Here is a 23,492-nt window from a genome sequence, read left to right on the forward strand (position 1 = left end):
TTTATTGTGTCGACTAGATTATTATAAAGAGGCTAAAAGAGGCTTAATAAGAGAAATTTTTGAAGGCATCCAAATTCTCGAGATGTTAGATAGATGCCATTGATTATTATATGATTATTTAAATATTTTGAAAAATGTTAGAAAATTATAAATTCGTGGCGAATCAATTGTTTATTGTGTCGACAATAAGATTATCATAAAGAGGCTAAAAGAGGCATCAAAATTTTCGAGATGTTGAATGTGATTTTGATTATTATATGGTCATTCAAGTATTTTGAAAAATATTAGAAAATTATAAATTCATGGCGAATCAATCGTCAAAGAGGCTAAAAGAGGCTTAATAAGAGGAATTTTTGAAGGCATCAAAGTTTTCAAGATATTGAATGTGATATTGATTAGAAAATTACATTCGTGGCAATCAATCAATCATTTATTGTATCGACACGAGAAATTATTATAAAAAGAGAGACTGATAAAAGAGATTTTTGAAGGCATAAAAGTTTTTTCGAGATTGTGTGTTGTGGCAAATCAATTATTATATAAGAGAAAAGGAATGAAACGACGTTGCATCTCTGATATTACTTTGTGTAGCAGAGAAGAAAAAATGTTTCATCCTCTGAATTAATACAAAAAAGAGGAGTGGAAACAGAAAGATGAAGCCATATCGCAGTCTTTCTGACAACAGGTGCAAACAAGGGTGCAATCTTATCCCTTGATTCTTCTTATCTCTCGAGGAATAATCGATGGTTGGAAGATAATATCCCACCGATATAGTCTCTGGTCCACGAAGATATATAATACACTGTTGCTGTCAACAATGTTTTCCTGAATCGCAAACCTATTTTCAGAAAAATCCATTAAGAAAGCTCTCCGTGAAAAAGCTCAGGTAAGACACCTGAGTATAGTTTTGCTCTTGAACTTGTCTGTTCTTAATCGTTCGAATAATTAAACGAAAGATGAAAGTGATCTTAAAATCAACAGATCCTTTCCTTTTCCTTTTCTCAGTTTCAATCGATAATCGTAGTTTCTTTTTTCACTCTTGCACGATGAAAAGTAGGAGTAATAAAAGACAGAGTATGTGATGAATTGCCTTGGTAATTTTCCCGATCGATACAATCATCCCGACGAGGATTCCATCGAAGGAAATCTTTTTGAAATTTTTTTCTTTTTTCCTTGAGATTATTCTCGCTTCGAGATTATTTTCTGCTCGTTTCTTCCTCGGTTCGAAGGTTTCGCGATGGTGAAATAGATGGATGGAACAAGATAATTAGAAGCTCGTAGATAACGTAACGAAGGGCAGAGGATAAGTGTAGCTCGTTCGATCATCGTGGAGGACAGTAAGGAAACGGGATCATCCCTCACCAGCTTTTCGCTCTTCAATCGCCTATGGGTTATTTGCTTATATAATTCAAGATGTTATTATTCAGGGGGAAGTAAGGAGAAGATACTTGGAAGGATTGCAAGTTTGATTACCTATATCTGACCAAGTCGATACACGAATACAGGAATAAATATTGGCTCCAATTTTCTCAGCGGTATAACTCGTGCGCTGCTCCACATTCTTTCATAACAGTCTTTGTAACGAGACGTGGAAACTTATTTCATTGGCAGTAGAAAATGTGTATCAGAATTAATTAAAAAAAAAAAGAAAGAATGGGAATAATAACCATTCTCTTTTTTTTTTAAATGTATATAAATATCCCTTTTGAAAATTTTCATAATAATGTATTTGGTGATTAACTAAAATAATTTCTGATATACCTAACTCTTATCTAATATTTCTCAATTTTTTTTTTAGGTCGTGACACGGCTTAAAAATTTCTATATCAAAATTAAAAAAAAAAGAAACAATTTGATTCAAAATATTCCGATTATTATAACAATGATAAATATTTCATTCGAAAGAATGACAGAAAATAATTCGATTTAAATATATATATATGTATATACATTGGTAACTTTTCAAGAGAAAGAAAGGGTCGATTAGAATCTTGCGACGGTTATGTAAAACGTGAGGAAGGGCGAGAGAGTAATTCAACGCGTTCGATCATCCCGAAGGACAGCGAGGAAACGGGATCCATTGGATCGCGGTGTGGTCTCTCCGGTTAAACTCGGAAGAAGAGACACGGGCCTCGTAACGTGCGGACGGAAGATCTGCATGTTGAAACGGGACGAATAGACTCGTTGCAGAGGGACGAAGACGCTGCAACGAGAGGAAGAATGGGAGCGAGCGAGAGAGATAACGGCGGGGAGGAAGCAGGAGGGAGGATCGTGTGCGAGTAGAGTCGGTCGGTCGGCCAAAGCGCCGTGTGGCGCGTAGCCCAGTAGCACGGATCGCGTTTCAGTGGTTCTCGTTCAATATTTTTCCTCTTCCGTCTTGCGAATCTTCTTTATCGTCCCCCCTTTTTTTCGGATCGAATCGGATTTTTCTCTCCTCTCTTTCCGTTTATTCGTCAATTTTTAAGTAATAATGGTACCGCCCCCTTTTCAAAAATAGGTGATATTTGGATACGATAATTTAGGTTTTTAGAACGACAGTTGCAGCTTGTCCTACTTCCTTGAAAATGTTGGAATTTCTTTGCTGAATCGAACCTTTCCCTCCATTATTCCTCCATTCTTCGATCTAATAATTATAATTCTATTAATAATTATATCCCACTTCTCCTCCCCTCTCAAATTCTCCTCCAATCTACAATTAACCTATATTTCCAAAAAAAGGAAAAAAGAAATCGCGGCGTTCTACAACGCTCTCCTCCCTTCTCAATATTCCAAACAATAGATCGTATCCGAGCTTGCCCCACTTCCCGTTAATATCGTCCTAGAACCAAGTAAATCATCGTATATCATAGATCACGACACCCGTGATCCCGTTTCCAACCAACTCGACCAGGTGCACGCTCGATATGCCTGTATTTCTATACGGTCCTACCCAATTAACCCTCTGTCACGGCACACTTCTCGCCGAAAAATTTCCCCAGGGAGCGGCGTGCAGACGTCCGACGAGTGTATTGTATCCAGACGCGGGGGGGCCTATCCCGAAGACAGGTTGGGAACCACTGGCGCGACGTCTGAGCGTGCGCCGTCGCGTTTGAGGGCGCGGACTGGCGCGGTGGCGGCAGAAACGGGCACCTCTAGGCTAAGGGTTCGAACGGTGCCACGGGGAGGGGTGAGTGAGGGTCGGTGGTGGCGGAGGGGTTGCGGGGTTTTAGGTAGCGACGGCCACGCTCGTTCCTCACCCCTGCGAGTTTTCGAGCAATTTGGCCGCAGGAAAATTTTTACGACCGCGGATGCCACGATTTTGCACGACTTTGGAACACGTTGGAATTCTTCCCGCAACGATTTCGATCGATACAGCAAAAGAATACGCATGCATGTACGAGGAAAGAAAAGGTTAAAAAAATTAATTCGATTTTGAACTTGCGATTTATCCGTTTTCCAAAAAAAAAAAAAAAAAAGTATTATAATCTTACTAGATAATCTTCGTAGTATATTTTATGATAATTGGGATGAATTCAAGTCTGGAAAGATTATTAGATACTTAGTCGTAGATTAATAGGAATTAAACTTTTTTGTTTACAATCGGATCTTGAAAAGAATCGAACGAATCAATTTGTAATTTTTGTACTTGCTCACGCGAGTTAAACGATTTAAATTTCGAGATGGAGGAAAGGAAGAAGTATGTGGTCTTTATGCCGATCGCCAGAGACCGTAGACTTCCCCGTACGAGGTGTTGGCGATACTTGGGTGGTGGCGCTCGAGGTGCGCGGCACAGGAATGGGGGTGAATCGAGAGCAGATTAGTGGTGGGGACAGTTACCGTGGCTGTGCACAGCGGGTTGGTCGGGTGAGGGACGGTCGGTTGGTGGTGGGGGTACGGCGCGGCGTGGTGGGGAGGACGGGTCGATGATGCCGGCGGTCCTCGACGACTCGAAACGCCAGTCAGTCTCTGGTCCACTCGAAGCCGCGCTGTTAACCTTCTATCTCATCAAACACCGCTCGCCGCAGCCATGGGTGACAAGGTTTGTGATTGCTTAGACGCACAGCCATCTCTTCGAGCCTCTGTACGAACGCGAATCTTCGCTTTGTAGTCACAGCGTGTCACAGCTTTATCCACAGCTTTGTTCCGAGCTCTCTCTCTCTCTCTGACAGTTAGCCAGATAGGCCAATAGTGTATGTGTGAGTGAGTGCCTCTCTGTGTGGGTTACATACGTGTCGATATATATATGTGCGTCCGTAAGATGCGTGTATGTGTGCGTGTGCGTGTGTGTGTATGTGAGAGAGAGAAAGAAAGGATGATAGAGAGAAAGAGTAAGAGCGGACGAGATTTAGAGTGAAATAGAGAAACGAGGAAAGAAAGAGAGAGGTGTTAGAGCACGAGTGGCAAGCGTGAATGGGTTTTAGAGGTCGGAAGAACGCTCGTTAGAGAATCGGTCTCTCCTTTCTCGAAGAAACGGGACGTACGTCTAGAAATTCATCGATATTTCTTCTCTTTCGACGCTCGGTCTTTCTTCCAATTCTCTTTCTCTCGATATTTTTCCATAAAATTTATCGCCAGTTGTATAACGACTGTCCAACTTTCTATCATCTCCCCGTCGAGTCGAATTCGAAAATTTTGGAAAATGACGGACGAACGGAAGTATCGGTCAGGAAGTATCACGGAAAGAGGGCGCGAGGGAGCGAGGCAGAATGGTGCGAGAGAGAAGGAGAGAGAGAGAGAAAGAGAAAGAGGGACGAATCTGTGGTGTAACCACTGCTAAAGAGGAGCTTCGATCGAGGGGGTAGGAGGAGGAGAGTGGGAGAGAGCGAGAGAGAGAGAGAGAAAGGTGTAGGGAGATAAGGAAGGGTTATATTCTCTTTCCTTCTCTCTCACGCGTATATATACCTGTATATATTCGCGCACTCTCTCTCTCTTTCTCTTTCTCTCTTTATCTTACTTTCTTTCCACGTCGAACTCTCGCGGAATCCGCGCGAAGCAGTTCTTCCCAGTGAACCGTTCTGTCAGTGTCGTTTCCAGGAAAACGAGGAAGTATCCTCGAGTCGGGAAAGTCTGTCCCTCCCTCTATCTGTTTCTTTCTCCTTCTTCCTCTTCTTCTTCTTCTTCTTCTTTTTCTTCCGCCTATTGTTCGACGAAATCGGCCCAGTGTGAAAACAGGCAGCAACATGGTAAATGTTTTTTGCCATTTACCCGCAACCACCCTTATTTCTCAACCCTTTTCCCCTTTCTTTTTCTTTTACATTCTCTCTTTCCTTCCTTATTTTTTCCTTTTACATTTTTCCATCCCTGCAAAGTAATCGAGTAAAAGATATATATATATATTTTTTTTTTCGTGGAAATCGTTTATCGTGCTTTTTTCCATTATCGTTAAATCAAATTTATCGAATTAAGAGAGAAACGAAATCGAGAAAAGAAGGAAGAACGTAATCGGTAGAGTGCGGGGATTGGAAAAAGAAGAGAAAAAATATATAAAGAACAGTGGCAGTGCTTCGATCGCGGATTATACGCGTGGTTCCCTGACCCAATTGTGCGGCTCGAGTACTTTTTTAGGCGTCGTCGAGAGTGCGGGGAGCTAGCAGGGAAAGAAAGCTAGAAAGGCTGTTTCCACCAGAGGAGGAGGTGGGGTTGGATCTAGTTCTCGAGGGGTGTCGGTGAAGGGTGCCGCGGCGCATGCGCCACCAGGACCAGCTGCGGACTTTCCGAGCGGATCGAGTCATCGAGTTCTTCTCTTTTTTTCTTTTTTTTTTTTTTTCCTCGCGAAAATCCTCAATGAAAATCATCGAAAAACCTCGCTCGAATCCTCGATCCCTCCCCCAATTTCCCTTATCCCTTTCTCTCCCTTATCATTTATGCAAAATGTGATGAAACGAGTCTCTCTTTCTCTCTCTCTGTAACAAAGAAAGAAAAATAGATAATAGAAATTGTCAGATTCGAAGAATTGTATCTGTAATCGTAAATTGGTGTTAAATCGAAAAGAGGGGTTGCGATCTTTTGACGTATTCGTTCTCCTTGTCTCGAGACAAGCTTAATTCGATCGATCGTTCCAGCAGAAAATAACGTCCGCATGGAGACTTGGTATTTTTAGCGAGCTATTAAAGCTCACCTTTCGCTAGAGCCTGTCTGTGCGCAAGCTCTCCCCGCGAGCAAGGATAAATTGGAAACCCTTGATAACGATGAATTATAGCCGGACAGAGATAGAGAGAGAGAACACCTTTGATCTAATCTTTCCACCCTAACGATTCCCTCCGCGGGGAATCTTAACGAATCTTTGCTCGACTTTCGCGAGGGATCTCCCTCCTCATCTTCTTCAAACTTTTGCTTCTTCTCTCAGACACGTCGAAATCGATCTTCGTTCACTTTTTTTCACGCAAATCTTTTCTCTCTGCAGTTCGAGATCTTCTTCTCTTTTTTGTTTCTTCAAAAAAAAAAAAAAACGTGGAAATCGGTGGATTCGAATCGCGAGTGATATCTAACCCGGCCATAGACACGCCCTCGATCGCGACCCACACCAACCCCCTTTCTTTTCTTCCCTCCAACCCCTGACTTCGTTATAACGATCTTTCTTTCCACGTGAACCTCGTTCGATCGGATGTGTTTAGAGGATGAAGTGGAGGAAATTGGGTTGGGTTGGGATGTATCTTTCGAATGGAATGGAATGAAACGTGATGAGGATCGATCGATAGTTTGCTTTTATCATTCAGACAAATGGAGATCGCTTCTTTTGAGGAAATTTTTGAAACTTTTACTTAGGAAAATCTCGAGTTTTCGTGGAAAGTTTCGCAAAGAAATTTTGAGTTGTAAATATTTTCAAAGTAAAGAATCTCGATCCCTTGCACATTATGGAATATGGAATTTCGTGAATCGATAATTCGAAGAATATCGTTTGAATCAAGTTTTCATTCGAATAAATATTCAAATTGTCTGTTTTCTTCGAACCCGATGTGTTTCGTGAGTGAGCTCGTTTCGTGAAGCTTTGTCGAACGCGCGCGTGTTCTCTTAACTGGTGTGTGTGTGTGCTGGTGCTGGCCCAAGGACGCGGCCGTCAATTGAAAAGGTCGATCTTTTTAACAGGCCCTTACTGTCGTTTTTCATTCATTGAAATTCCTTCGAACGACTTCCGCCTCTCGATTATTATCTCCATCCCATCTCTGCTTATCTGATCCTCTAACCTTTTTCTTTCTCTCTTCATTCTTTTATTTTAACAATCATATTCCTTCGTCAATCTCTCTCGATCGTCAAAATTATTTTCAAATTCAAAATCTTTCTCCAAATTTTTTTATAATTTTATTATTTATATTATTCCTCGATTAATTGCACGACAAAATATTAATGCAAAATACAAAAATATAGTTTCGAGTAAGATTTCTTCTCTCTCTCTTTCTCTCGTTCGAAACTTTTAACAAAGTTTTATCTTTAATAGAAATCGTTATACATTGGATTTCCTCTTTCCCTCGTTTTATTCCTCGAGAAAGAGTTGCGAGATCGTGGAAAATTCTACGGCGATATTTCGACCTATGACCTTCGGCCAGTTGGGGAGGGACTTGCGCCCTTTGCGAGTTGTTCAGTTACATAACCACGTCGGTGACGTTCGTGTTCATTCAACGCTCGCTCGGTGTGGTTATCGACAGATCGATCGCGCGATACGATAAACACGGGGAGAATGAAATCGTTCCGTCATGGCCGATCGCATCGATCACCGATCATTCAAGATCCTTCTCCCTTTCGTTGCCCGATTTTTATCTCGAAATTTCGTTTGAATCTCTTCCAGATATTCCAACATTTAGAGTTTCTTTTTATGCATATTGTGATTTTTAATCAATGTTGCTTAGAAATATTCTTTGTTAAGTTTAATTTATCAAAAGTGTGGAAGAAAATATCGAGAGCTTTTCCACGTTTACTTTTTTCGAAATATTGTAGTTTAGAGAGATGAGGACGACGTTGTTTCTTGTTATTTTCCTTTGATTGAATCTCGTTTCGAATCTCGAGGAGAAATCTATGATGTTACGGTGAAGAAATTCTATTTAACGAAAGTTTTGTTTAAAACGACGCTAGGATTTTCTATAGGGGGATTGAATAGAGGTGAGAATTCTATTGGAGACAGGAGAGAGGATCCGTGAATAGCTGTAAGCATCGGTGAATTCGTGAAAGGATAGGTCTTTTAAATTAAATAATATCGAACCTCTTTTAAGCGGAAAATTCTGAATAATATTTCTCTCAATGGAAGTTGATGGAATCTGTAATAATTTGTAAAAATCAAAGCTTCTGAATCCTTTTTAATATAAATACTCTTCGCGTCAGACTTTAATCCGAGCTTTTTCAACGACAATTCCGTAGAATTTTTCCAACGATTGTAATTACACACAGTTAGGAAAATCATTTAAAATGAAAAATTTCTTCTAGCCAAGGATTTACCTAAAATTTTTATCGAATATTGTAATCAATAATGATAAATCAATAATGTAAATCCTTCGTTCAAAAGTAGGAGCAAGAGAAGGAAAATTAGAAATCCATGTTAGAGATCGCAAGATCCATCACGATGCTCTAACCCTCAGTGTGTCTCCTAAGTGTCTCTTGTCGATTGCCATTCATCCATCAGTGTCTCTTCTCATTTTCGCAATTCACGAGTTCCTCTCGCAAGCGAATCCAAAAGTTTTCAACATCGTCATAAAAAATCAGAATGTCCTCCCTCTCTTTGAACAATCTTATCTTATTTCCAACCTTCTTCTTTTAACCATTCCCAATTACTTACAAATTATCCCTTCTTTCGTCATCAGTTGCAAGGATTGTGACTTTATTCACAGAAATAAAAGAAGAATAGAAGATTTGAAAATTAAAGGAACCGGTTGGTAGGATTGGGATGCAGTTAAAAATCGATATACACAAGATGGAGAAAGAAGATGGTTAAGGAAAGAAAGATTAAATTCATTTTTTAATAATCTACTTTTAATTAATAATTAACAGGTTTTGGATTATTTTGAATTTGGATTGGGGTGGAGTTAAAAATCAATCAATATACACAAGATGGAGAAAGAAAGTGATTTAACGAAGAAATTCGAGTAAGCAAGATTAAATCCATTTTTTAATAATCTACTTTTAATTAATAATTAACAGGTTTTGGATTATTTTGAATTTGGATTGGGATACAATTAAAAATCAATCAATATACACAAGATGAAGAAAGAAGATGATTAAGGGATTCGAGAAAGCAAGATTAAATCCATTTTTTAATAATCTAATTAACGATAATTAACGGATCAACAGATACAACAAATATCTTGCATCTTTAAAAGAAAACAAAAAAATAGAATCGATAGAAAAATTAAATAGAATCGATCGAATTGAATTATTTTTCCATTATTCAATTCGATAATTCAACTGAAATCATCGAGGAGAAATTTAATCGTAATTACTTTTAAAAAATAATCTTCATTCTCATCAGAATGTCAATAAGAGCAAACGATATTACGATATCCATCCCCCCTCTCTAAAATATTCATATCCGTGGAAACGCGGCTCCATCTTGGCGCAAGATCGTGACAAGATACGATCCTATAGAGACGCGTTGTTTCGCGTCACGAGTGTAAAATTAAGCCTCCCGTCCTCGCATCACACGCCACTTAACGTTTCTCGTCCCGGTTCGCCCCGCAAAACGCTCATTTCCGTCAGAAGTGTTTCTAACGAGACCACGAGCGAGAGATTCAGAAGCCGGGTTCTTCCAAGGCGTACGCCCTCCTCCCTCCTCCTCCTCCAGGAAATGTCCGCTCCTTCCTTCCGCCCCTCCCCGTCCTGTTTAGATCGCCTCGTGGAAAAAAGAAAAAAAGAAACGTGGAATGGATTTTTTTCCTCCTTCGATTCGTGATTCGATCAAACGTTTCTATATTTAATCAGGATTTTTGATCTCTGTTTCTATGTATAATAAGGATTTTTGGTCGCTTTGATAAGATACAGGAGGGTCTTCCAGGGATCAGATTCACGGGGGAAAGGAATAATTTATTAATCTGAGCGAAACGAGAATTTTATCTCGGATTCAGATAATTCGAATAATTAGATCATTCGTAAAGGAGGTTAGATTGTTGATAAATTAGAGGAAAAGATGAATAGAGAGTTTTATTTATATTTATTTACCAGATTTAGATTATTATTGGAATAATTGGATTCGCGAGGGATGGAAGTGTATATGATTTATTGATTGGATTGATAGTTGCTAGAATATTTTTTTTTTAAAGAATAGAATTTCTTGAAAGTTTTGAATCGTTTTGAAAGTTTCGATTTTTTTTAACAGGGAGGGAAGAAATTTGAAAATGTATTGGGGGAGGGAAAGCATCGAACGTCCATTAACGATAAGACTCCGAGGGTGGTTGTAGGTGGAAGTGGCGTAGACTAGATGGCGCCCAAGCTTGCCTTCTCTGGGCTGCCTATCGATCCTAACCTATTTATAATTCCTCTGACATTTCGATTCGTGTGATAACGTCGGCCAATTTCACCCTGGCGTGTTCTATACCTTCCTTTCTTCCTTTTTTTCTTCTTCTTTTTTTCCAGTTCCAACGAATTCTTGTTCCTTCGATCTTAATCTCCTTCCTGGTTCTATCTTACAGAAAACTTCTTTTGAAAGTTAGAGATCGTTAGAAGAGGCTGGCATTTTATTTCTAAAAATTATTCACAAGTTGTTTCCTCAGTCAGATTTTCGTTTCAGAAGCAATCGAAGATACTTTTCCTCGTCCTCCATCTTGACGTTTCTCTGAGATAATAATTTCGAATTGTTTATCGCTATACTTCATTGTATTCGATAAAGTTTGAGAAACTGAGTTTGTTCGTTGGAGAAACACGTGCGTTTCATTGTGTTTGATATTGGAAGGATATTTTGTCGGTATTGAGTTTGGTATCCGAGCTTTAAATATCCAAGAGAGATGCCTCTGTGTGTAGAGTTGTTTGTCGACGTAGCGGTTACGCGAAAACATTGAAAGAATTTAAAATTGAAAGTGTTGTGGAGAATTCGCGTTGAATAATAAATATCCAACGGAAAATTACGTGAGAAGATTATCTATTCTTCGTTCTAATTGAAAGTCACAGTTAAATTAAACCTCGAAGTACAAGTCCAAGGGGTTAATATTCTAACTAAGGAGACTAATGTATTTAAAGTTTGACCCAATTCTCGATCAATCCGATCTTCTTCTCCAAACATTTCTTGCAAATATATATAATTTTATAATGTAAGGGTAAATAGAAGCCTTACAATTTTTTAACTTGTTCGTAATTTTCGATCGATCTTAGAAATTGTCAGGAAATTAATCGAAAATCGAATAATTAAAGGAAAGGATTCGATCTTCGCCATCTTTCGTTCGAGTCAGTCCACGTATTTTAAGGGATGTTAAATTTCCAACACGATTTTCCTCTTTGAAACTTTTACTATATTGGAAACAAGACTTTTTTCTCCAATGAGAAGGGGTTGAATCTCTGGAATGGTTGGAATACGGATTTATATATCGTTCACGTGAAATCTCAAAACTTTAATTTCATCGAATTGATTCTTTGGGCAAAATATCGAAGAATTCGAGATAAATTATCTTCTTAATTACAATTATTTGTGAAAACTCTCAGATTCTCTGTCATTGTCTCTTTCAACAATTCGAATAATCTCGATTAATATAATTTTTTAATCACAAGTAGATTGAAAATAATCGTCAATTTCTTTCGTTTCCTTCGATCTTTTCTTAAATCAATTTCCAACGAGCAATTCTAAATTTATTTATTAACGGTCGTAGCGAGAAAGGAAGAAATAAAATTGAGAAGAAGCCAAGAATAATCTCGGAGGGTTTTACATTGTGTCCTAATTCGTTCGGATCGATCGGATTTCAAGGACGTCGATTGCAGTTCCTCCAATTCCACCATTTCTATCTACTAAAAACGGGAAGGGAGTATAAAGTAAAGAGGGTCAAACAATTATTTTTCCATTCGTATTATATTCACAATCTTTTCTCTACATTTCGAATTACGTTCCCTCTGTAATTTCTTCGATTCATCAAAATGAAGGATAGCTACATTCCTCTCTTCGTTCAAACAATGAAAATAAAAATAATTCTAATCCTATCCTTCCCTTGAAATTGATTTGTTTCGAATTTCCTCTCGATCTTCTTACTATTCTTTATAAAATAATTTTCCTTGCGTATCCAGTAATTGAAATACCATGAAAAATGGATTTTTATATCCGCAGAGCCTTCAAGATTAAAAACCAAAAAAGAAAGAGAGAGAAATAGAAGGATTAATTATTGAGAATCCTCCTCTAGACTCGTGCTATCGTTCAGGATCGATAAGTTTCGATCTCAAGGACGTTGCAGGAACTGCTCGACCTTTTCCTCCCAGCTAGAGCAAGAATCATTTAGTATCTCGCTGCCAGTTCCTATTCACCGCCGCCATTGATCGGTGTTTTTCTCGGTAAGCGCGGATCGATCGGCCTCCACACCGGATCGATAACCACCTCTCTACCCGTCCGTTTTCGTTCCTTAACCAATGCCAATTATCGCATCACGTCCAATGCCCCGCACGAGAAAATTGAATAATTATTCCGTCCAAACCATGTCTTAGAAACGTCTGTTCGAGATCCGCTTAGCGATCACTCTACTAGGTAGTGATGGAGATACATTTTTTTCGATCGATCAATGAGAATAGAATTGTTTATCGATCGTAGCAGTGAATGAGAATCGATAGTTTGGATATTTTCTTTTTAAATATAGAGGATATAGATTGTTTTATGATTCGTAGAACTATTATATTATATTCGTACTAGTTTTTGATGAAACTGAAAAAGAATATCTCGACGATCTTAGTTTTAAAAAAAATCTACCTAATTTTATTTTAATTTTAAATTAACAGGATGTTCATCTTCGAACGTAATAAATTATCATCGAGTATTGTTTATTAATTTGGATCAAGATTCGATTGGGGTTTCTTCAACGCGGATAGAATTCCACGGATCGGAAACCATTTCGTTGGCGGAAGGAAGAAAAAAAAAACGGGTTGAAATCACGTGGAAATCCAAATGCTGTAATAGCTCTCTTCAAAGACTTCTGCTTAGGGCGTTTGTGGGTCTTCGTTAAACCAATGTTTCCCCTTAACGAAGTAAGTCGTGGTGGACGGTCGTTGGCCCGCGGAAGGATTGCCTGTTCCACGTGACGCCGCGTAAAATGAGGTTATGTTCGCCGAAAAGGCAGTCGAAACGATCCTCGTACATTTATTTCGTAAATTTTTCCACGAATGCAATTTTCTATTTATGAAGTAAATAGAAAATCGTCCATTCAGATATATATTTATTGTACATATTATTGTTTATTGATTTTTTAATCAATCCACTTTACTTTTTTGTAAAGTAAATTGTTCCAGGCTGTCTAAAAATTTCCAAGAAATTCGGAATCGGGTTTAAAACAGGAAATTGTCGAAGAGAAATTTGAATTTTTCAAAATCGATAGAATAATTGTAAGTAACGAAAATAAAAAACAAATGGGGGAGAGGAATTAAATAAGGGTCATCAGCAAAGGGAAATATTTAGAGATTTCCAAACTTGAAGAGAATTTCGAGTCTTTTTTCGCGAGTTAACAAACTATTTTTACGAGTTCAGAGATAAGCAAACGATATTATACGAGCTGTGGAGGAAAAGTCGTCCGCTATTTATAAACAAATTTCTCCACAGTGTACGTACTTGTTAACAGTAGTGAAATAATTCATTGAACAATGTTTAGGTTCCACACGTTATCTCACGTCAATCCGCAATCTGTTTTCAATTTCCATTCCACGCTGATACAATTAGCACGGTTAAATACGATTCCGTATCGAGTGTATGCCTCGCGTGTCATCGCTGCATCTCGATTTACAAACATTTCCCCAGTTTTTATTATACGTAACGTAATATATCCCTTTCCAAATCCGAATTTTTCAGAATTCTCGTTTTAAAATCATTCAGACATAAGCCTTTATATCGTAGCCTCTCCCTAAAAAAACGATTCCATCGATCGTTTATACGAAAATAAATTTACGAATTAAATATCGAATATAATAATATAAATAACGAATTTAAATATCGTTTAAAAAGAATTATCGAAATGTCAAATCGCGGAATGAAATGTTCTGTCTCGAGTTTCTTTATTTAGAAAAATAAAGAAAAAAAAAAAGTATATGTCACGAAATGCAAAATTCTAAAATTCGTGTTACATTCGTGTTGCGTTATGTGGATTCGAGGTGTGCATAATTCGGTTAATCCCATTGAATCGCGCCGACACGTATTAGACACGAGCGTGCAAGGACGACGGTAGTCGCGGTGGTCGTCGTGGTCGTCGTTAATCCGTGGAACGTTTCGTTTTATCCGGCTGGCCCTTTTGTGCATCGATTTATTATGCAATTGCCCCCTTTTCATCGGTCAGGGAAGGGGGGAAGGGGACCAAGGGAAGGCCGTGAACTAGCTACGGCACTGCCGCCGCGCATGCCGCACTTCCCCACAACGATAACAACTGTTGTATAATTTCTTTCCTTTCTTTAGGGTACCGTGGGCTTATTTATTTGTGTTTAAAATGGGAATTCGAACATTTTTTTCTTTCTGCACGCGAGAAAAAGAGTGGCTCGCGAAAGAAAAATTGCAAATTTTGATTTTATTAATGAAAATTATTGGAAGGTGTCGAAAATCTCCTTTCTGTATCATAATTGTGTCTAAGAATCTTTTTCCAAAATAAAAGAATTCTAAATTTTGATTCTTTGCTTAATAAAAGAGAATTATTCGTTGGAAAAAGAAAATAAAAAAATAATATCAATAATTTCCACTACTAGAATTTTTCTCGTCGATAGAAAATCTCCTTTCCATATCACAATTGTGTCTAATCTTTTTCCAAAATAAAAGAATTCTAAATTTTGATTCTTTGTTAAAAGATAAAAGAGAATTATTTGTTGGAAAAAGAAAATAAGAAAATAATTTCAATAATTTCCACTATTAGAATTTTTCTCGTCGAAAGAATTCTAAATTTTAATTCTTTGTTAAAAGGTAAAAGAGAATTCTTCGTTGGAAAAAGAAGAAATTAAGAAAATTAATTTCAAATAATTTCGTGAGCCACTACTAGAATTTTTCTCGTCGAATTACGAACGATTAATAATGATAAGGATCGTTGGAAAATTAGCAAGAATTGACGATTATGCATTGTACACGAGAGTCGAGAGTCGTTGAACTTGGAACTGTTTAATGAAAAGTTTGTCGATCGAATGGGTTTCTTGGAAGGGTTCACGGACAGCAGATGTGTCTTCATTTATAATCGTTCCGCACATGACAATTTCGAGGTTAAGGTCCATTGGATTAATTCGTTCGATCGTTTTAATTGGCTAACTCGAGGCTAAACCACTGTGTCTAGTAGCACCGATATAATTGCACGAATAGAGACAGCAAATCAGAAATGTCATGTATCCTCTCAATTTTCTTTCCCTCTTTCTCTTTTTCTCGATAGAAATTTTTGAAAATCGATTCGACATTACAATCCATCGCTTCAAAAATTACAAAACTTTCGATTCCACGTAAATCTCGTCCGATCAAGTATCGTAAATATCGATTTATTAAACGCCCCTTCATTCGTCTCAAAACGTATAATCCAAAATTGTTAAATATATATTCTTCCCTCGTAATTATCTATCTCGATTAATAATTTATGCATTGTTGCATTTCTCGTTATGATGCAACATTAATTATCGTATATATATATATATATATATATATATATATATATATATATATATATATATATATATCGAGATTTCTACAATTTCATATTTGATATTCTCGTAATTACTTAACCATTCGTTTGAATATTAATGAAAGTACGAATTTGCGGAATAATCCTAACCTCTCCTCCCTTTCCACCGAAATTATTTATTTATTTTCGCTCTCTCTCTGTAATCAACAACATGTTATTGCACTCCATTACACAACGCGTCATAAATTGTTTCGTGACGTTTCACGCATCATTCCATTCGCGATCTGCAATGCCTGCCGATCAAAGCCGCTGCGTGTGTGTTCGAAACACTGCCTTAAAAGTCGTGTCTCGCTTCAGTAGATAAGGAACACGTTCGTCGGACGATAAGGAAAGGCATAGGTTTGATTTTCCACTCGAACCAATTAATAGCTTTCGTTTCTCCTTTCTTTTATTCTTCAACAAGTTCTAAAAAATTTCAAGTTGTAAAAAATTCCATTTTTTTTTAATTCTCGTTTCTTAACGCACGGAAAATTAAAAGAATATAAAATTTGGAAACAAGTTTGCATGTCGAAGTCGTTTATTTTAGTAATTTTTGGTTGATAATAATTTTCAGGAAAAATAAAAATTTCTAATATTCGTGTACCACTTTGTCGTTTGAAAAATGCTTTTCATTTTTGTTGCAAAAAGATTCAAAATAAATTATCGTTATTATTTTTCAATTCGATTGAATGGAAACTGTCCATTATAGTTTCAAACTTATCTCGAGAAAAAGCGCGTTTTCCTCATCATCCGTTTAAATCATCGACAAGTGTTTCCCTATTCTTCTCCCCAAACAAATAAATAAATTCACGTACGCGCACGTATTTCGCAACGTATTTACGCGCGAAATGTAAATCGTCCGGCGCACAACTAAAGATGTCAAGGTAAAAAAAAACCGGCGGGATAGCTGACTGGCTGTATCGAAACGTATCTGTTTCCAAAACGTTGGATATTTGAACAATTTTGATAATTAATCGAGGAAATTATTTTTAACCTCGTCTCGCAGGAAATCGTGATACACGAGCGAAATAAATATATGGCGGGTCACGCAAGCATAATTTTAATAATTTCGAGCAAACTGTTCAATTTGTCACAAAAGATTTCCTGTAACGATATTTTTATTAACAGAGGAAGAAGTAATATTGGACGGATGTGGTTCGATTCGATTCATTCACTCATCGATGAACAGGGTAATATTTATTTGGTTACATTTAAAAATTGTATTTAAAAATGGTGAAAAGGGGTTGAAAAGAAAGTTGCATTGATCTTTGTTGCTAGATAAGATGATTTAATTTAAAATATTGAAAGTTAAAACGAATCGGTGAAATGTGAAAGACGTTTCCTTTCTCTTCTCGATAGAAGATAAATGATAAATCGTTAAAACCGTTTCATCTGTTTCAGAAATTCTATTTTCGGTAACATTCTATTCTTAGTTCTTACTTTGTCGTATACATAAGCTCGAATATGCTATTTTCTTAAACCTATTCACCGATTTCGAATATCGCTCGTCTCGTTTGGCCGCGTTCCAATCAATTTTAAACGGACGATTGAATTGATCTACAAATGGATGGATCGATAAAAACAATAAAAAATATATATACACACGTGTATATTTCCAAATATTTTAACCAAGAATGAAGAAGTAAGATAAAAAAGAAACGAATAAGAAAAGTCAAAAGCGAGGAACCGAGTACGTTAGAATTTGAGGTTAGGAAAAATGGCGGGAAAAACGAATCGACAAATAAAGCGGAGCGAACGATAATCAAACGAATAATTAAAAGTACAAACAAAACGAAACGAAACGAAACGAAATCTCGTCAAAAATTATTTCTCTTTCTCGCGAAAGGAAAATTTCACGAGGAGAAGAACGAAACGAGAGTTTTCCTCGACGAAGGAAAAAACGAGGTGGCGACGATAATGATGTTGTTCGCGCAATTTCTATACCGATAATCGAAGATCGAATTGGCCGATTACTCGCGTTGATTTATGCGGCCCACGTTGCGTCAACGCGGCCGTAATTAATACAAGGGATCGATAGAACACTGGTTTCATAATGAAAATCAATCGTACGCGGCGTAATTGAATTCAACCGGTCCCTACGTTCGACTGGTTACATACTGATTGCGGTCGGAACACGAGTCCCGCTCGCGTGGAATGTTTGCGCACCCCGTGAAACGGGAAACGTTAATTTTCACCCTCCTGAATAATTAGAAACAACGGCGGAGAGAACTCCCTCTGATTATTTCTTCTGCAACTTCGTAATTTCGTGTAATCGAATTAAATGTACAGATTTCTGATCGGGATCGGATCTGATTTCTGGAAAAATTATTCCGTATCTCTTTCAGATATCTCTTCCGGATATTGAAAAGAACGTTACGTTTTTTATCGTGGAGATCGAAAAGGTTGGAAAATATTGAAATTTTTCAAGAAGGAAATCGTCTCGTTCGATATAGTTGGATCTTGTTCTCCATAGATCGTGTCTCTTTTTGAGAGAAGAGAATATATTTTCACGGGGAAATGGAGTTGCGCCTAGTTTCGTCGAGGGAAGACTGGTGGCTTGAAAAAAATAGAGAGAGTACACGCTTTCGTTCGATGTTAAATATATTTACCGTTTCGAAGACTTTCAGGGACGGCCGAGAATAGACGAAAATCCAATTTTAATCGCGGAACTTCAATCTACGGATCAACAAAAGTGTTGAGTTTGAGTTACGATCGATACATCCTCGATTTTGCCAAATGAAATTAATTTGCAGAATTATCCATTATCCTTGTTTTTTTGAAATCTTATTCGCGAAGTAAAGTTAAACAACGAGGATCTTTCTCTTCTCCTTAATTCATTATTCATTGTTTGGAGTAGGAAGTTGAAAATATTTAATCAGCGATGAAATCGTATATCTAACATAAAATATCTTGTGCGATATTAAGAAAACTCTATCGAAAATTGCAATCTTTTCAATCTAATTTTAGTTTTTAGAGAATTTTTATTCGAATTGCAATATTTTAATCCGTGATTTTAATATTTCAAGTAATGGTTTTCCACGATATACGCTCGTAATCGAGTGATGCGATCGATAATAATGAATGAATGATCAACTATTCCATGTATAGTAGCTCGAATACGGGATAGGACGCGTAGAAAATCGGGTCTGCTATGTAAATGAAAAGAAGACACGCGACATCAATAAATCAAATGGTTCGTGACAAGAAATGTATTAATACGTTGCATGTAAATCTAGAACAAATCATGGAAAATGCCGTTCTGACATATCAACGTCAACGAATCGATTAAAGTGTGTATAAATTTTCATGCAAATTAGGTCCAATACAGATTTTACAGTATTTCAAAATACCAACAATATATCCCTTTTTCAAAATTCTCTCAAAAATCTTCCTCAGAAAAAAAAACACTCGCCAAAAATTAATACCTTTCTCCATTTTTATTATACAAAACTCTGTCACCAAAAGTTGTCATTCCAATAATCTTCCTCTCCAATCTGCATAATATTATAATATTGTGCACAAAGGGTTGTGCAGTGGCTCAATTTCCTTCGGTATCCGGATCGATGATACGCCAAAGTATATCCGTCCAACGCTTCTCAGAGAAGGAGAAGGAAGAAGAGGAGGAGGAGGAGGAGGAGGTCTCAAGTTAAACGACCAGAGAGTCTCTCCCTCTTGACCCAATTCGTGAAGCGACCTGTGCCACGCACGCGTCACGTCACGGATCTCTCTCCTTCTTCTGTGTGCGTGACCAATCCGCGAGGGTGCGTGCAAGGCCACGCTATACCACCACGCTCTCTTCCTCTCTTTCCGCCCGATCAGCTGATGCATTCCTCGTCCAGCATCTCTCCGCCTCCCCTCTCCTCTCTTCTCCTCTCCTCGTTTCAATATCGCGATCGTTGATCGCTCGAGTTTACGAGAAGCGAGATCCTCGCGGAGTTTCGACACGTCCTGAGTCGGAAAAAAAGTAGACAGGAAGTAGAAAGTTTGAAAGTTTGTTCGAGTAATTAATTAGAATGATAATGATAATTTATTCGTTGATACGTATTGCATCTCGATTATTTAAGCTTGTTATCGTTCAATGATAATGAATTGTAGTAGAAGTAAGTTTGTTCTGTGGAATTAAGTTTTCTTCATTCGTTGGTTGTTTGATGGACGCGTATTATTCGAATGGAAGATGCGGTCGAATAGTAGGGGCGTAGCGTGGGCCAAATGCGAGGTCGTAAATTAAACCATTGAAAAGATGCACAGTTGTGTTGCGCGTATTATTCTTCTACTCGAAAGCCTTTGGGGATGCGTTGTACAATTATATATATATTTTGATTGAAATTTTTATTTTAGCAAAATAGTATTTTGGATATTTTTATGAGCTGTAGATTCAGGTTATTTTTAGGGATAATTTTATATGTGCGTATTCTTACTTGAAAGGCTTTAGGGATGCGTTGTACAATTATATATATATTTTGATTGAAATTTTTATAGTAGCAAAATAGTATTTTGGATATTTTTATGAGCTGTAGATTCAGGTTATTTTTAGGGATAATTTTATATTTGAAAGGCTTTAGGAATGCGTTGTACAATTATATATATTTTGATTGAAATTTTTATAGCAAAATATTTCGGATATTTTTATAAGTTGTAGATTCAGGTTATTTTTAGGGATAATTTTATATTTGAAAGGCTTTAGGAATGCGTTGTACAATTATATATATTTTGATTGAAATTTTTGCAAGATTATTTTTTATAATAAAATAATATTTCGGATATTTTTATGAGTTTTAGATTCACGTTATTTTTAGGGTTTATATGTGCTGGAATGTTGTACAATTATATATATATATATATATATATATTTTGATTGAAATTTTTACAGGATTAGTTTTATTAGAAAAATAATATTTTGAATTCTTGTAAGCCATAGATTCAGATTTATATGTTATAGAATTTTCTTTTTTAAATTTCGTTAATAAAATAATGGGATAATTAGTAATTGTACAATTTACTTAGTAGAATTTATAATCGATAGAAATATTTCTAATTTTCGTGTGAAAAAATATAAATTTTATTCGTGATGAATCGATTCCAGTTCCAATTTACATTTTTATATATCGCGCGATTTCCGACTCGGCGTGCAAAGAAGGGAAACGAAATATTGCTTCGGGATAAGGAAAAATACATCTGCTCGAATGATTGGACGAAAGCAAATAAGCAAATAAGTGTCGAAGAAAAATTTTTCATCGTGTGTTCGATCGTTTCGAAATTTCAACGATCAAAAATTTCGATTCCTCGATGCAATTGTTTTTGGAGAAGAAAAAATTATTCACTTTCTCCCCCTTAAATTCTCTCGATCCTTTGACCTTTGAGCAATAATATAATCGCAATAATATACGAAGAAAAATTTTTCATCGTGTGTTCGATCGTTTCGAAATTTCACGCGACGATTCCTCGATGCAATTGTTTTTGGGGAGGAAAAAAAATTATTCACTTTCTTCCCCTTAAATTCTTTCGATCCTTTGATTTTTGAGCAATAATATACGAAGAAAAATTTTTTATCGTGTATTCGATCGTTTCGAAATTTCAACGATCAAAAATTTCGATTCCTCGATGCAATTGTTTTTGTGGAGGAAAAAGAAATTATTCACTTTCTTAAATTCTCTCGATCCTTTGACCTTTGAGCAATGATATAAATATATCCACGGAACAATCAATCGATCTTTCCCAAATAAGAAACGACAAACTCTCGCGACCAATATTGATTTCGTTTTAGAAAGGGTCGATCGTGGAAAGGGCCATCAAAATCCTTTCGACGTGTATTCACGTGTGGTTAGGGGAGGACAAACCCCCGTTTAATAACACCGATCGACTTATAGCTTCGTTCGAGTTTATCGGGGGAAAACTTCGTTGCCAGTTATTAATTACTATAATCGCGTTTCAACTTTGCCGTGGGAGAAGAACGAACGCCTGGTGAAACGTGTCCAACGAGGGGAGGGGGAGGGGGAGGGGAGGGACATTGTTCCTTCAACTTGCGTTCAAACCGGTTATTTTACGCGTCGAACAAGAACTTGTTTAACGAAGCCTAGGCCCTCTTCCCATCTCTTTGGTAATCGAGTCTAATATCGAAATTAAATTGGCAATCGTTGATGTATGTTTGGAAATAGCGAAGAGGAAGGTTCATTCGTTTCTTACGAAAGTTTCTGTGATTGATTAATTTTTTTTTGGGGAGACATGTTTTGTTTAATTATCGAAATTAAATTAGAAATGGATTTTTGATAAATAATTTTGGTTAAATTTAATCGTGAATTTTGTAATTTTCGAATGTAAAGTTATAAATAAAATAAAATCGCGCAACGGTTATTATTGTTCGTTGGATTGAATAATTATTTTAATACATCTTGCGATTTTTATCTCGTGTGCGATTAAATTACAGTTAAAAAGGTATAATTTTTGCATCGAAAATTCTTTGTTTCAGAAGCGGGTATTTTTTAATTATTTTAATTGAGATTTTTTTTCGGATTAGATCGAAGCGAGAGACTGAAGTTGAAATTAAAAGTGAAAAACTGTACATTTTTTAGGAATTTTTTATTGTTTTGTTTATATATCTTTCGATTTCCTGTCTCGTTTGTTAGACTCTTCAAACTACTTCGAAATATTATAAATTAAAGAATTAAAAAATAGAATGAATGTGAACCGACGTTTGTTGAAAACGGAAGCGGTGTACGAGTCTTTCAGGATGTTTATTCTAAACTTCTTTAGAAGTTTTAGATTAATCTGTGAAATTATTTCCTCTTCTGTCTCTGATAATAATCCAACGAGCAGATAATAAAAATAATTAAAAGTTTCAAGATATTGGAGGAAATTGTAAATGATGCAACAAGAAATTGAATTTCGAGCAATTTCCAAAAAATTTGCTCGCGATTTGAAATGGAATATTAAATTTATATATCTCCAGGCACGTTTTCCAATAATTTTTTCCAAAGTTAAATTCGTAAAAAAGTTTTACACTCGTAGAAAAGTTATAGAGTATCCGTAGATTTATTACCAAGTTAAATAACCAAGTTTTAGAGCAGTTCAAGTAAGATATTTCTCGCGAAACAAACTTTCCTTCTTTTTTTTCTCTCCTTCTCTTCAATCTTCTCTTCTAAAGAAAAAAACTGTATCCTCCTTTTCGACGTTTCAATTTATATAACAATTGTCAAAATTTCTAACAACAAATTCCGCGACACGTTGACGAAAGGAATGAAGAACAAAATATTCGTCTTAAAAATTCTGATGATGTAATTAAATTAAAAAAAATATTCTCGAGATTGCTTTCTCCAAGAATCTGAGAAAGAAAAGAATACGCTCGAGAAATGTTATTCAATTTTAAAAAAATTACGAGTATTCGTGAAAAAATGGGAAGAAAAATATACGCATAAATTAGAAAATCCTCCACTTTCCGAAATTAAACCGGTCTCCGGCTGCTCTTTCATTAGCCGGAGTTTCCGGTGGAGGGCGTAATTGCGAATTAACGACAAAGTTGCGAGCGGAAAAAGAGGTGAAGAAGAAGAAGAAGAGGAGGAGGAGGAAGAGGAGGAAAAAATAGAAATGTTATTTCTCCCGCTCCTTGTTAGCGGATCCAGAATTCACCGTTTACATATTTTATGGAGATGAAGGAAAGAAAAAAGAGTGCTTTGCTTCTGCTGTGAATGCACAGTCCAAAAAGTTTCGTTAAATTTCGCGGCTATTTTTAGTTGGCCATTTTCC

At 36.7% G+C, this 23,492-nt stretch overlaps 1 protein-coding gene across 9 annotated transcripts in view; it reads left to right on the forward strand.

Moving 5' to 3' along the window:
- Nucleotides 1-23,492, forward strand: part of LOC411083 (sodium/potassium-transporting ATPase subunit alpha) — a 118,549-nt gene that overhangs the window by 61,209 nt on the left and 33,848 nt on the right. The window contains exon 1 of one of the 9 annotated variants that reach the window (XM_026441032.1): nucleotides 3,875-4,018. The exons of 5 other annotated variants lie outside the window; for them this stretch is intronic. In XM_026441032.1, the coding sequence (XP_026296817.1) occupies nucleotides 4,007-4,018 (12 nt within the window). In that variant the 5' untranslated portion in view covers nucleotides 3,875-4,006. Of the gene's footprint in view, nucleotides 1-3,874; nucleotides 4,019-4,978; nucleotides 5,163-23,492 lie in introns of those variants that run through there. 3 more of the 9 variants (XM_026441029.1, XM_026441033.1, XM_026441030.1) reach the window with 3 other exon arrangements.

The sequence above is a fragment of the Apis mellifera genome, linkage group LG5, assembly GCF_003254395.2.
Source record: "Apis mellifera strain DH4 linkage group LG5, Amel_HAv3.1, whole genome shotgun sequence".
Classification (NCBI taxonomy): Eukaryota; Metazoa; Arthropoda; class Insecta; order Hymenoptera; family Apidae; genus Apis; species Apis mellifera.